Source organism: Epinephelus moara, chromosome 1, assembly GCF_006386435.1.
Source record: "Epinephelus moara isolate mb chromosome 1, YSFRI_EMoa_1.0, whole genome shotgun sequence".
In the NCBI taxonomy this organism is placed as follows: Eukaryota; Metazoa; Chordata; class Actinopteri; order Perciformes; family Serranidae; genus Epinephelus; species Epinephelus moara.
The window spans coordinates 34,103,116-34,116,993 of record NC_065506.1 but is presented as its reverse complement, the minus strand read 5'-3'; the positions used below and the strand labels follow the sequence as shown (position 1 = coordinate 34,116,993).

The window sequence follows — 13,878 nt, the reverse complement described above, 5'->3', positions numbered from 1 at the left end:
TGGACTGTGTATCATAGTGCATTGAGATTTATTACCAACTGTAAGCCCCCTAACTCATCAGTGTATCCTGTACGCTCGGGTTGGGTGGCTGTCTTTAAAATGTTTCATTAGCATTCTCTTAGGTTCGTTGACTTAGGTTAGCATACTCAGTGTCTTCATTTAAAAAACACCTCAGACATATTTTTACAGGAAGTCTTTTTTTATAGTAAATGTCTTGTTTCTGTCCCGGTTATAAAGGTTAAATAAAAAATAAATGCAAGCAAAACACTTGATTTCAGTCAGGACTGTCTCTCAACATTTGCTCTGATCTGCTTTTACCTCCATCACACAGGAGCCACGAACATATTTCTGTAACGTCCAGTGATATCCTATCATTATCCTCAACAGCAAATCTAACCCAAACATACACTTTACTTCTCTATCACAGCCAGCCGTCACTCTCTCACGACAAGTCAGAATGTGGGAAATATAGTGATTCTGATAAAAGCTGCGTGTTCACTCTTTCACCAGCTGAGCTGTGACGGAGGTGAACAAATGGGATGTGCAGTAAACACGGAGAGCCAGGTGACTTTGACCCTGCAGGCTCAGATGTTTCAGGTGCACACACGCTGTGTTTGTTTGGGTTCTGCCCTGCTTCGAACATTAACATGCAGACACACTTTCACACATCGATGCAAAGACTGTATGCAGGCCGGGTGTCTCAGGCTGGGCGTCGTTTGGAACCAAAACATTGTGTTTTTCATACCTTTATTAAAGGAATATTTAAGGAATACTTATATATGCCTGCTGCTAACATTAGCTAACACTCATACCGAAACAAGTTTTGCTTTGAAAGCAATTTACAGCTCATACTAAAATGTATCCAGCTCTGAGAGTATCATGTGGTTTCTGTGGAGAAGCTGAGAAACAAAACAACTGGAGGGTCTATAGGAGATGAAGAAAAGATAGAGAGCTTTGTTTTTTATAGTGTGTGAGTGTGTGTGTCTGAATGTGTGTTTTCTCTCTGTACTGACCTGCACTTCTGAGTCAGCGCTGACAGGTTGAAGCTGGAACCAGGTGTCTTTGCCGTGATACTTCTGCAGGTCCTCTTTCTTCACTGCAACCTTGCCTGCACACACACACACACACACACACACACATTAACACACAAAGACAAATGAGCTCAAAACATAGCTCACTTTCCTAAAAAAAATGACCTACGTGTTCAGATTCGAGTTGCGACAAACACTCAACGAACACCCACACACCTGCTCACATGCTGTCAATCCACACACGTATCTCTCCTCTTAATGCATGTAGGCACCTGGTGCAGAGATACTCACACTAAGTGTGCTGTCAGTGGCCTGGAAACGACCCTGCCATTTCTACACTGAAACTAACAACCTGCTTTTCTGTTGACAACACCCACACACACACCCAGGCGCACACACACAGACTCTAACAGAAGCTGGTGATGAGACAAATCACACCTCAAGAGAGATTTTTCAGTTTGTGGTCGGTGGTCACATACACACAAATACAAACCCACTGATATGCGCGCTGACACACCCAATGACACTGACAGAAACATCCACCCTCACACAAACAGGCCTTTGTAGTGCGGAAAGTGTAGGGCTACTCTGTCAAATGCCCTTACAGGAATGAATCAACATTTTGCATGTGAGGCGTTCTTGCTGAGGGTGTGAGGAGAAGATCGGCATCATTCTCATGACCGCCTGTTTAATATGAAGCTACAGCCAGCAGACGAATGGCTTAGAGTGACATCTACCCTGGCTCTGTCTACAGGCAACAAAATCTATATCTCACCTCTAAAACCTCCCTAATTAAAACATCTTGTTTGTAATTATACCAGTGGTTGTTCTGATCCTCAGGTTTGATTGGCTGAGTGATTTTATTTGTAATCTGTAACTGATAAATGCACACCTGTGACCACAGCTCATTAAAATATATTAATGTTAAATATTTCAAGATATGAAATATTAATACCATTTAAAAATGTTATAGATGTAAATATTTAATGACATTAAACATTAATATTTAACAGTGCTATCACTCAGCAGACACATGGTTTCGTAGAATAATTTAAGAGCAATTACTACCAGCAGTAGTATTCTGCACGAGAAATTTCAGAACATGATTTTCATAACATCAGTAAATTTTAGTGTCGAGGTGTTTAAGGGACCCTAGGGTTACACTAACATTACTTACTACCAAGTATTTATTTATCATTTATCTATTTTTCTTTCTGAAGTTTCTGTAATTATTGGCTATTATCTGACAGACCATCTATTTCTCCTGATTATTTGTTTTGAGAGAGGGGCAGGTAAAATAAGATTATTTTCTTCTACCTGCCTCTTTTCGGCCATGGAATATGATTTAAGACCCGAACATACTCGGGCGTACTATTAGCGGAACGGACTCCGCGAGGAATGTCCGCAGTCATTCGGGCTTTCATAGTCGAGTGCATTTCCGCGTTGTAGTTTCCTGTAAAAATGTCCGTGAAAAATCCCCGCGATGTGAAAAATACATGGTGCGCGGAGCGGAGGCCGCGCGGTCGTAAAATCGGAGCTTTGCGCGCACAGGGCTTGGGGACGTCCGCTTTGAGTCCGCGCAGACCTCTGCGGAGTCCGTTCCGCGTACGTTCCGCCCGAGTATGTTCAGGCCTTTAGAGTTGTTGTTATTTTTATTGGGAATTTGATTGCTGTGCATGGCCATGAGCAGAACAAATAAAAAATTAGGGCTGCAACTAACTTTTATTTTCATTGTCGACTAATCTGTCGATTATTTCTTCGATTAGTCGACTAATCATTTTGTCGAAAAATGTGTTAAAATGTTGAAAAATGTCAGTCTGTCTCTCCCAAACCCCAAAATTATGTCATCTAATGTTTTGTTTTGTACTCACACCAAAGGGTTTTAGTTCACCATCATGGGAGAGTGTGTAAAGCTGCCAATATCTGACCGTAAGAAGCTACAATAAGAGTATTTTGGGTACTTTTATAGTACTTTTCTATGAAAAATGACTCAAACCGATTAGTCGACTACTAAAATAGTCACCGATTATTTTAATAGTCGATTAGTCATCGATTAGTCGACTAATCGTTGCAGCCCTATAAAAAATACATAAATAAAACATTTTTAAAAATTGTGTGGAACCCCTTCTTCTCCCTCTACGCCTGAATTATTTGAATTTTCTAAATAAAGTTGGGGGGAAATTTTTTTTTCTGTTTTTCCGGCTGATTAGATGCTTCACAGTCGGCAGAAACCATTTTGCCTGAGTCAAAAAAGTTGTACTCTGATTAAATGCTAATATTAAATAAGTAATGTGTCTATTTCGACTGGACTGAAGTAATACTGTCTGTGTAACTGCACCTAGTGATATTTAACACAGAAATACAAGAGCCAGCAAATTCTCAACATTTTTCCTTGATTACAGACTCAACTGATTCATCAGTTATTAAAGCTGTTGCTTTATTTCTGTCAATCATGTTATTAGAAACTGCATTTTATGGCTGGTTTATTTCCTGACATTGTTTTTATCACTTAAGATTAAAATCAAGTTTAAATCTAAGTTAGACCTGCGGTAATTTTGACTGGTTGTTGTTGGTTGTTTAAAAATAACTCTGTCGCTACAGTTTTTGAACATTAAACTTTTATAACACAACAGAGTGCTGCCGCTGCTGTTTCATAAAAGTGACAAGCCACCTGACGTGGTGCTTTAACTGCTGTAAAGTCACAGTAAGGCCTGGAACACGAGGCTTATTTCTCCGTCCAAACACTCATCATGAATCAAGGAAGTCATGATTCATTTTTTAATCTGGGTTACAAGTACCAAGGAGCTGCTCACTCACCGATACTGGAGTCCCTCCTGAAGACGTCCCTGTCGAAGATGTAGAAGGAGAGGTGTCTGAAGCTACGTGGGATCTCGCAGTAGAAGTCCTCACCGTAGAACGGACTGCAGGTGAGAGGAGACACGAGGCAAACGGTGATTAGAGGTTCCTCTCATCTGATTGAATGTGTGTCACCACAAAACATATATATATATATATATATATAATATTTAGTTCACTAAGGATGAGAAAAGCCTCCCAGTGACACGCTCTCATGCTTTAAGATATCCATCAACTGACTGACTGATTGATTGATTGATTGATTGATCCATAAACTATTCCTGCTTCTACCGTAATGATTTTCAGTGTTGTCTGACTGTGTGTGTCTTGGTTGCATATCTAAACCTTCATGCAAACATCACAGACAAAGATCTTTTATCATTCTTACATGAAGATGACTAATTGTGTTGCTTGGGCAGACATAAAATAAAGATCATATACATTTACATCCTGCTTCGAGTCACGTGGACGCTCCAGCTTGTTTGCCTACAACAACAGGCCTGTTTGTGACCACTGGCTGGAAGGTACATCAACTGTCAGTCTCTGCCTTACCTAAACGACAACCATGGATAAATGACTATAATGAGAATCTCGTGAGCTGAGCCCTGAGGGCTGCTGCTAACAATTACTGGCTTCTTCTGTAACTCAGCAGACATACAGATACACAGAGGGGTGGGTGAATGGATAGGCACCCAGAGGCATGACTGCATTTATAAACAATCCTACAATGACAGGATCTTTAAATAAATGTAATTCAATTTGGTGAACTCTGTGTGCAGGAAGGATCTCGGAACTTGTTTCCTCAACAGCCAGATAAAGAATGTGACAGCTCGGGGCTGTGTTAATAAAAGTGGAAAGGAATCATAATGTTTTCAGCTATCTTTAAATGTTCTGTATGCAAAATCAAAAACATTAATACAGCAACAAAACACTATTTGCTATGTGAATGTACAGAGGAGTAATGGAGACCTGAGCAGACAATAAAGTCACGCTACCATTGTGTGTGTTGTAATCCGAGCTTCTCTGTGTTTTTTTGTGGTAATTTGGTCTGGCCGTGCGTGCATGTGTGAATTCCACTGGTTAGCTCATCGCCACCACAATGCACTGCGCTCATACGTCTTTTTAGATGTGTTTTTTTTTTACATACTGTGCAACTAATTGCCCTCTAGGGACAAAATAAAGATGAAGTTGAGGTTGGAGTTGAAAGAACTAGTGGCGTTGAAGGTCGACTGTTGTGTCGCCTCACATCGGCTATGTCCCAGCCAAAAAGTTGCACCTGAACGCACCACAAAGACAACAGCCAACAGGTTACTAGCATGTAGCTCAGCACCTATGTGACAGCAAATAACTCCCCACACCAGCAGGTGGTGGTAGTCTTTATCCGTCATTCAAAAGGGGAAACCAGAAGACCAAAAGGACGGATTCAAGATGCTAGTTAACCAGTTAGCACATTAACAACACACTCTAATGTTGCCACAACAAATGATATTTACTGTGCGCTAGCAAACAATAACGCAAACAATTCCATGGTTCATTCCAATGAACCATTTCAGCTAAAGATCACCCTTTTGACTTAAGCCATTTGTTTACTTTCCTCACTTCTGTTTCTCTTCTCGTGCACTGAGCTTAACAGCCAGTCAGAGTGATTTCCTTCACCAACGGCCTACGCTGTCTCTGATGCAAATTCAGCATGCTGAATCTGCCAAAATACAGCCAACGAGGGCTGACGAATACCAACAGTGTGGGACACATCACAAATACTAGGGCAACAGATGCTCACCACCAGCCCGACGTCAGCTGTGTGTTTGTAAAAGCACTCATCAATACAGAGTTCTTCTGTGTCCAAAAAGTAGGAAATTTGAATGCATAGAAAATATATTTTCATGCAACAGACCAAGCTAATAACGAGAAAATTGTTTTATCTTTAAATACTATCAAAGGTCAACAGCATCACTTCAGACAATACAATAGTTGTAAACTATAAAAATCAGCTCTAACTGGGAGCATTAAATCTAAAATCAGGATGGCACTGTACATGAAAACATTTCTTTAATATGAGCCTTAAGTTTTGGGTGAAAAGAAAGTGTTTATAATTTGACTTTCATGACAGCACCTTTCTCTATACACAAACTGAAAAGATGACAAACAAAGGGTGGAGGTGGCGCCGGCATACCAAAGTGACTTCTCGATAATCTTGGTCCTGAAGACCTCCTCTTGGTCCAGGTTGACGGTGCAGTAGCAGTCCCTCATCTTGTTTGGCCCCGGGTACGGAGGGATGTTTTTTGCTTCTCCTGCACAAAGCAAAAGGGAGGAGAGAGAGTGAGCGGTTAGAATTTAGAAACGCTGTTGTAAGCAATAACAATGTGTTTATTCAGGCACACCGCTGTGAGTGATTACTTATTTAAGAACGCTGAAAGCACGCAAAGTTTAAAAGGAACTAGTATTATGTAAGTTCACACCTGTTTTAGCTTTGAATAATCTGACTGCACGTATAATGAGCTTAGCTCTGCCATGACTACTTTTACACCGGACATACAAATATTAAGCCATGCTGACTGGCACACCTCAAATAACATTCAAAATGACGTGTGTGTGTGTGTGTGTGTTGTGTGTGTGGTTTCAGATCTGTGAATGAAAGAATCTGCGTAGGACATTTCCAGAGTCCTGCTGAAGCTCAATCTGTTCATCAAACATGTGTGACAAGACAACACTCCCTTTCACAAGAATGTGGTCCAACCACCCACCGAGACACACACACACACACACACACACACACACACACACACACACAAACCACAAAGGTGGTGCTCCAGTCCCTCAGGAGCAATACACTCTCCTTTATAAAGCTGTGTATCCTAACATCACTGCTGTGTTCACTTGTTCTGTTTCTCTTCACCCTGAGGACCCAGAGGACTCTGTCGTCTATAGTTACACGTGTGTTTGTGCAACATTGTCATAGCTTGGTCCGATAACACTCCCTTATCTGCACATAATTTCAATCTGCAATAAGAGTGTCAAATGGCCATTTATGAAATAGTGGCTTATCTACGCAGACGATAAACATAAAACCACACTGAGACAGACACGGATGATTAAGTGGATCTCTGTGGGGTTTGGAACACAACACTGTGTTATGACTGCTCCTCTCGGGGCTGATTCATGCAGTGTGTGGTTCATCACAAAACAATTCACAATAACAACATTCATTCACAAATTAAAAGGACACCTGAGCTGCAAGACACGACACACGCCCCACTGCTTCGATTTGTTGTTACAGAATCCGACTCTGTCTGTGTTTGTGTGCGAGAGCAGGGCGATGACGTAAGTCTCCCTTATCTCTGTCTTTATCCCTTTACTTCCCACTGTTATTACATCTCCCTCCCGTCTCCTCTTCTCCTCCGACTCTCTCTCGTTTATGCCCCCACATTTATTTTATCTCTCTCTCCTGTAATCCTCCTCATTCACCTCTCCTGCTCCCGAATTCCCTCCAATCTCTGTTTTCCTCCTGCTCTCATTCATGACCTGTGAGGTCCCTTGATTGGATTGCACCATCCAAGTCATCCTAGTAACCAAAACATCATGGGATTACCACAGCTTTCTCAGCTTTGTGTATTAGTGTGTGTGTGTTTAATGACTCAACTCGCGGCGTAAAAACAAATCTCTGTGCAAAAATCTGTGCCACTGGAAAGCAGAAAAAATACAATTCATATAAAATCTGTATATTTTAAGGCATCTACTTACATTTAACTACAAACAGTGCTTTATTAATAGTACTGACGACCATTCTCACAATGTTCTTCAACTGATTAAGTGCATTTTTCCAGCACCCAGAGGTTCCAACTCATGCCAATACGGCAGGAAAATTAACTTGCAGAGACTTGAGATAAGTAATCCATCATAGTGAACATCTACTTGTCTTCACTTTTCAGTTTTTTCACTTTCACCTGTGTAGCAACACAGGTGAAAAGTTCTCTGCGTAGGTGGATACAAGTTCAACATCCATGAATTCAGACCAGCTGATGATATTATTGAGCAATTTTATCTTGTCACGGATGTATCGGTATAAGCGTATAAGCCGGCAGATACATTAAGTAACAAAAAACCCCAGCAACACAGACATACCAAAGATATGTGACCTCATGCAGAGACAGCGACATAATTCATAACCAGTGTCAGATTACATCATTTGTCCACCAGTCAGAGGTTTATTCTACAACTGTAAAGTGTCACACTTAGTGCGTATGTCAGACACAATACTTTATCACCAAACTAAAGGGATCCTTAAAAAAATATGTGCATGCAAACAGTTCGATGGAAGCACAAACAACCCGAAACAACCTTAAAATTATCGCAAAAAAGCTGTTACGCTTGACGGGGCAGAGACGTTTGTGTATTGACAAGAACAAAATGTGACAAAGTGCATGGAAACAGACTTAGCAAATAAATTAAAGCAGACATCAAGCATGTGACTTAAACATCTGCTGAAATGATAAAAAGATGCGGCAAATGAAAACATCACATCTTTGTGTCCTGACTGTAACGTTTTTCAATGTAATATATGAAACAAACAGAAATGTCATATTTCTGTCGCTTTTTCTACAAGTTTGTTTTAACTGTTTGAGGTTTGACTGGCGCTGTTTTAAAAAAGACAAGCTAATACATCCTGAACCAATCCACTGTGTCTTCTGAACGCAGTGAGAACTAGAGACCATCTTGCAGAGTCAATGTTTTTTTCACTTGCCTGTTTGGGAAGTGGGTCGAAAACCTAATTGTTTTTATTAACCCCTATACAAACTGTTTTATTTATTAGCAGTTATCTAATAGTCTCGCCACCAGACAATCAGAGATCTCTGCCTTCTGATAGTCTGGGGACACTCCTTTCTAAAGTGTGTTTAACACGGCTGCCAACAAACCAACGCCTCTTGCATTTTTGAAAAGGACACGCCCTCCCGGAAATGTGCGCTCCCCCTTTTCTCGTCCGCAAGGAAACAAACACACAGAGAGCTTGAAAATGGATGCCGAGAGATTTAACTCCGTTTTATCAAACGTGTGCTCAGTCCACAAGATTGTGGAAATGAAGGACTTACAGCGACTTTGTTTAAAACTTTTAACGCAGTTGAGCTATGTTTACAAGCACAAGAGTTCAGCGAGCCACCGAAGGACTGCCCTGCGGATTTACTATTGGTTCTCCAACGTAGGGAGTTTTTTTAAACTCTGAATTTGTATCCACCCATCTAAACACAAACTCAGGGAGAAAGACATCAGTCTTTAGTTAAGCAAAGCGTCTAAAGACTGACTTGTGAGTCTAGTTATCTAATAACAACAAAAACTAAGGTTAACTGTAGGGAAAATTAACTAGTTTTATCCGCTTTCCACTGAGACTTGCAGCAAACTGCACAATGCATAGATGGAGTTTTGTCCACATGCCCTAATGCCACCCAGCTAAACTCCTGTTTGCACACGTCAGCTTATAAACTTTGTCTTTACCTGCTGCCATTTTCTTGTGTGCCTGATCCGTACTGCGCATGTGTACCAGAAATAAGAAGGAAGCGAGATAGCTCACTCCAAAGCTTCTTACATCATCAGCTCCAGAAAAACAATGTGTTTAATTATTTTTTACCATTTTCCCATCAGGCAAATAAGTTGCTAGATTTACTAGCCCAACATGGCATTTTACTTGATCTGGGCAATCAGGCAATCCTTACTCTTCAGACCACAGACTGTATAACAAATATGGATAACTCAACAGCAAACCTCTTGATGGCTGGCTGCAGTATGAGTCATAAACCCCGCCCCAACTAAAATATCAAAATACACGTCAAATTTTTTTTCCCAAAGATGCTTTCATTTTGGGAAGTTCCTATCATGCTGATGTATGTTCAAGTGTTCATTTTTCTGATAGGTTTAGTTTTATTTAGTTATTTGACGCTATCAAAAAGGGGTTGATGTCATGATTGACAGCTTTGTGTGCTAATCGGTGTACTTGTGATCAATGGTGCTGCTTGGAACTAGTTGGACGAGTGTATGGGCAGGAAGTCAAGACTGCAACCATCGGCTCTACCTTGACTCTGGCTCCAAATGACGCCACCAGTGCTGAATGGCGACAGCCGAATCCGGATATTTTGGCTTCATTTTTGTATAGGGAGAGGAAGTGGAGAAGCTTCGTCCATCTTTACATACAGTCATTAGTTGAGCCCTGCACACCAGCTATGATTCAGCTATCCGTGACTTAAAACAAATGTGGTCCAGGGCCATAAAGTCGGGGGGTTAATGGCCTCTTCCCTACTTCCTGTGCCCCCACTTCTAGCATACCTGCATGCACAGTTGTGACGCGATCGCATTGACAAAATTTTTCCACAGACAGACAGACAGACAGACATATAAACATCTGGCGAAATACTCCAAAGCTTCTGTTACCATAGGTGTCTCCAGGGCCACATTTACCATGATGACACACACACACACACACACACTCACAGGGTGAAAACAATACCAGTCCTGTGTGGCTGGTAATAAATTAATATCAACACTCCATCTAACTCCGGGTAAGACGGCGAACAAGTCAACAAAATGTCAATAACAAGGAGCGTGAATGAGATTACTGTCTGTAATGTAATTTCAAATTGTTGCTCAACACTGTGTGAGCATGTGAACGCATCACCTGAAAACTCTGCTTCTGACAACATCATTTTGACTAACGATGCAATCTGTAATTATTAGGCTAAAATTCTCAAAACCACCAGTGATGTATCATAAGCAGCGTCGGCCTCGTCGTTACCACGGTTACAGATACAGAGTGACATCTTGCAGCTTCCTGTTCAGGGCAGAAGGAAGTACTGGACAGTTGTCTTTCTGGATGAGTTGATAAGCAGCAGTTTGTCGGTTCAAGGGAAGGTTATCACAACAGTGACGGCGAAGTATACAGGTTTTGCATATTTTTGTTTGTTGATGGAGAGTGAGTCTGCCATTCAACACGCCATTATAAAACCAGAATGTGTAATCCTCTGTCTCAGCACGGCTGTGTTTCTCTGTTGCTTTCTTTTAATCCTGGTTCTTGAGTTGTCATTTTCTTCTTTTCTTTTCTGTCTGAACCCCCCTTACTTGGCTTTTCATGTATGTGGGGCTTGTGTTGCATTGTCGCTTTTGTTTTCCTTTTCAAAATTAGCTTTAACCTGATTTCACTTTTCTCTATTTCTGGTTGCTTCCCCTTTTTTTTCATCTCTCTCTCTTTTTCTTTTACTTTCTTCAGAAGGGGGGCGCGTTTTCTCTCCTCAAGATTCAAAAAATAAGCAGAAAATAAAAAACAACAACAACAGCAGCTTTCGCTTTTCATCAAGCATCACTGCAGCTGCCCTTGGAGAATATCTTGCCCTAGTATCTGAGCAAAAACACCCAGTGCAAAGACACACTCTTGGCACGTGTGTGTGTGTGTGCAAGCACCGCGGTGGTGTGCACACAAAACATGGGGGCGTTGAGCAGAGCTGCGGGGAAATAATGATGACAGGAACACCCCAAAGAGGGCGAGAGTGAACGGGAGCACAACGACACATCAAAAAAGGTCGACTCCCTGCCTCATTCCTGCGGAGGAAAGTGACGAAAAAGGGGGCGAAGACGGCAGAAATGAGGAAGCTCAAGTGATTGAAGCAATGTAATGGATGCGGTGAATGTGTGGCTTTGTTCCTCTTCCTCCTCTGTTGACTGGTTTCAGTCGGCCACGCTCGTGTGTACAGTTACAGACGCGCCGCTCCACTCGTTATTCTAATCTCCTCTGACATGAACACATTCGAGGATACACAGGCGTGAATGCTTTCAGTGGCTGTGTGCTCAACTAGCAGGCCTGGGAAACACAGGCTTTAAGGAAACGGGGGGGGGGGGTGTTAGTGAGAAAAATACAAGCAGTGTACTCAATCAAGGGTGAGAGAGGAGGAAGACTGCAGAAAGAGAGACGGAGAGAGAGAGAAGTCAGTCAGATAGAAAACTGGAGAGCGGTTAGCTTTGGAGAAAGCTACAACAGGAAATGAGATGAGGAGAAAGGAATTTCGACTGGATCCAAGATGTAGTTTAAAAGCAGTGAACAACCCAGTTACCCCTGAGTGTGTGTTTGTGACTGTGTGTGTGTGTGTGTGTGGGAGTGTAAGTCAGACAGAGAGAGAGAAAGAGAGAGAGAGAGAGAGAGAGAGAGTGAGAGAGAAAGAGAGAGAGAGACATCGTGAGAATGGAAAGAAGGACTGAAACTTGTAAGACGACAATTTATTATCCCACAGTTAATACTCAGTTCCTTTGACGGTCATAAGTAGAGAGTTGAAACAAGAACTGAAACAAAACTGTAAGTCATTAGTGTCTTTCTGAAAATGACTAAACATAAAAACACACAGACGCCTGCTCTGCGGATATTCACAGCTTTGGCTTTGATTCCACAGTAAAATATCACTGTATCATTGAAACTCGGTCTGCGAATTGCATTTAGTTTCATTATCAGTCAATTCCTTACTCATTCACAACACTCACTGAAAATGTTCCTATCCCATTGTCCGATCTTTAAGGCTTTCTCCTGCACTTAAGGATTGTACTTTCATAGCATTGGGGCAGATTAGATTATCAAGACTGATTAAACAAACAAGAAAACATCCTGGCTTTTAGCCCCAACTGTGAGCCAGACTCCAACACCTTGAATTCTACCCTTCCCACGATGCAGCTCTATAGCGTTATTTGCTAGGTCTCGACTGCCTACATCTTTCAAACCTACAAACAGAGTTGGACTGTGGGGAAATTTTTGCAAATTTTGTGCACCCAGTGGCTCAAAAAAACCTTTTCTTATGGTCAAATACAAAAAACGGCTGTGAAATTAGTAACTAAACTTTTTATGAAAGTCACAAACTATTTAACATGAATTTCTATTTTGTCAAAATGAGCCATTAGGTCCGACAAAAATGTGACATTTTGGAAAAGCCAAATCAGTAAGTGAAAACTAATGCTGTATGTGGGTCCCAAAGTGCTCAAGCTTCAACGTCATCAAAATGAATGGGGCGCCATCTTGAAAGGCGGTTTCCAGTTTCCTCACACTTCTTTTTGACTCCAAAACACCAATAGCCAATGTATTTACCAAGTGTGCCAAACTGAATGCACATTCTCTGCTTTACATCCACTCAGTGAAATTCTATACCACACTTTTTGCAAAAATGTATTGTAGTATTGCTTAACACTTCGTTTGAAATTCAGTAACACACTTTTACCAAAACTCTAAACACTGGTTTCCCAATTGCCTTTCCAGATCAACACATGTGCTGCCTGCTCAACACAACATCACATGTGGTGTGGAAAAAATTCTTATGGCCAGACCCACGAATTGGGCGAGATCTGGCCTATTTTTTCTGCCCCTTTTTTTCTAACCCAAATGTTTTTGTTTTCTTCTACTGCATTTTTGTTGTCTGAGGAGTGTTACTAAAACATTATGAGGGGAGAAAAAACGTTCACCCTTATTTAAATGGGTAGTGTGTTATGTTTGGAATACACATCACATATGCTTTACACATTTGGATACCTGTGTGTTGGTGTGTTTACTTCATGTTTGATAAAACTTTATGGCAAACTGCTGCACACAGAAAAAGCAACAGCCACAAGTGTTTTTCATTATACCATAGGGCTTGACATCGGTACTCTATAACTTTAAGGTATCGACCGAAATAACCCAGTACCAAGCAGTATTGAAATATTTCTTCAGTCAAATGATTTCTGCATTTGCTCTTTTTTGCGCAGGGGTCTGATCCCAGACCATCCCGACTCCCCACAGGATCAAACTTTCTGTTGCTGCTGTCTCCAGGGCCGTTCTCCTCCCAGTAAATGGTCAGGTCCATGTCTGCCTGGTTAGCACGAGCTAACACAGCAGCAGCAGCTAACATCCAACACTGAGCTATTAAATAGTCCCAAAAAACTCACAACAACAACAAAAAACGATACAGCTCTGTCATTAAACCTGTCAATAATTAAGTTA

At 41.3% G+C, this 13,878-nt stretch overlaps 1 protein-coding gene across 5 annotated transcripts in view; it reads right to left on the bottom strand.

Annotated features, from left to right (window-relative positions):
• Positions 1-13,878, bottom strand: part of rasa3 (RAS p21 protein activator 3) — a 62,794-nt gene that overhangs the window by 30,409 nt on the left and 18,507 nt on the right. For all 5 annotated transcript variants that reach the window (XM_050043277.1, XM_050043203.1, XM_050043393.1 and 2 more), the window contains exons 4-6: positions 6,061-6,178; positions 3,849-3,952; positions 1,014-1,108 (exon numbers count right to left, since the gene is read on the bottom strand). In XM_050043277.1, coding sequence (XP_049899234.1) covers positions 1,014-1,108; positions 3,849-3,952; positions 6,061-6,178 — 317 coding nt within the window. The remainder of the gene's footprint in view (positions 1-1,013; positions 1,109-3,848; positions 3,953-6,060; positions 6,179-13,878) is intronic.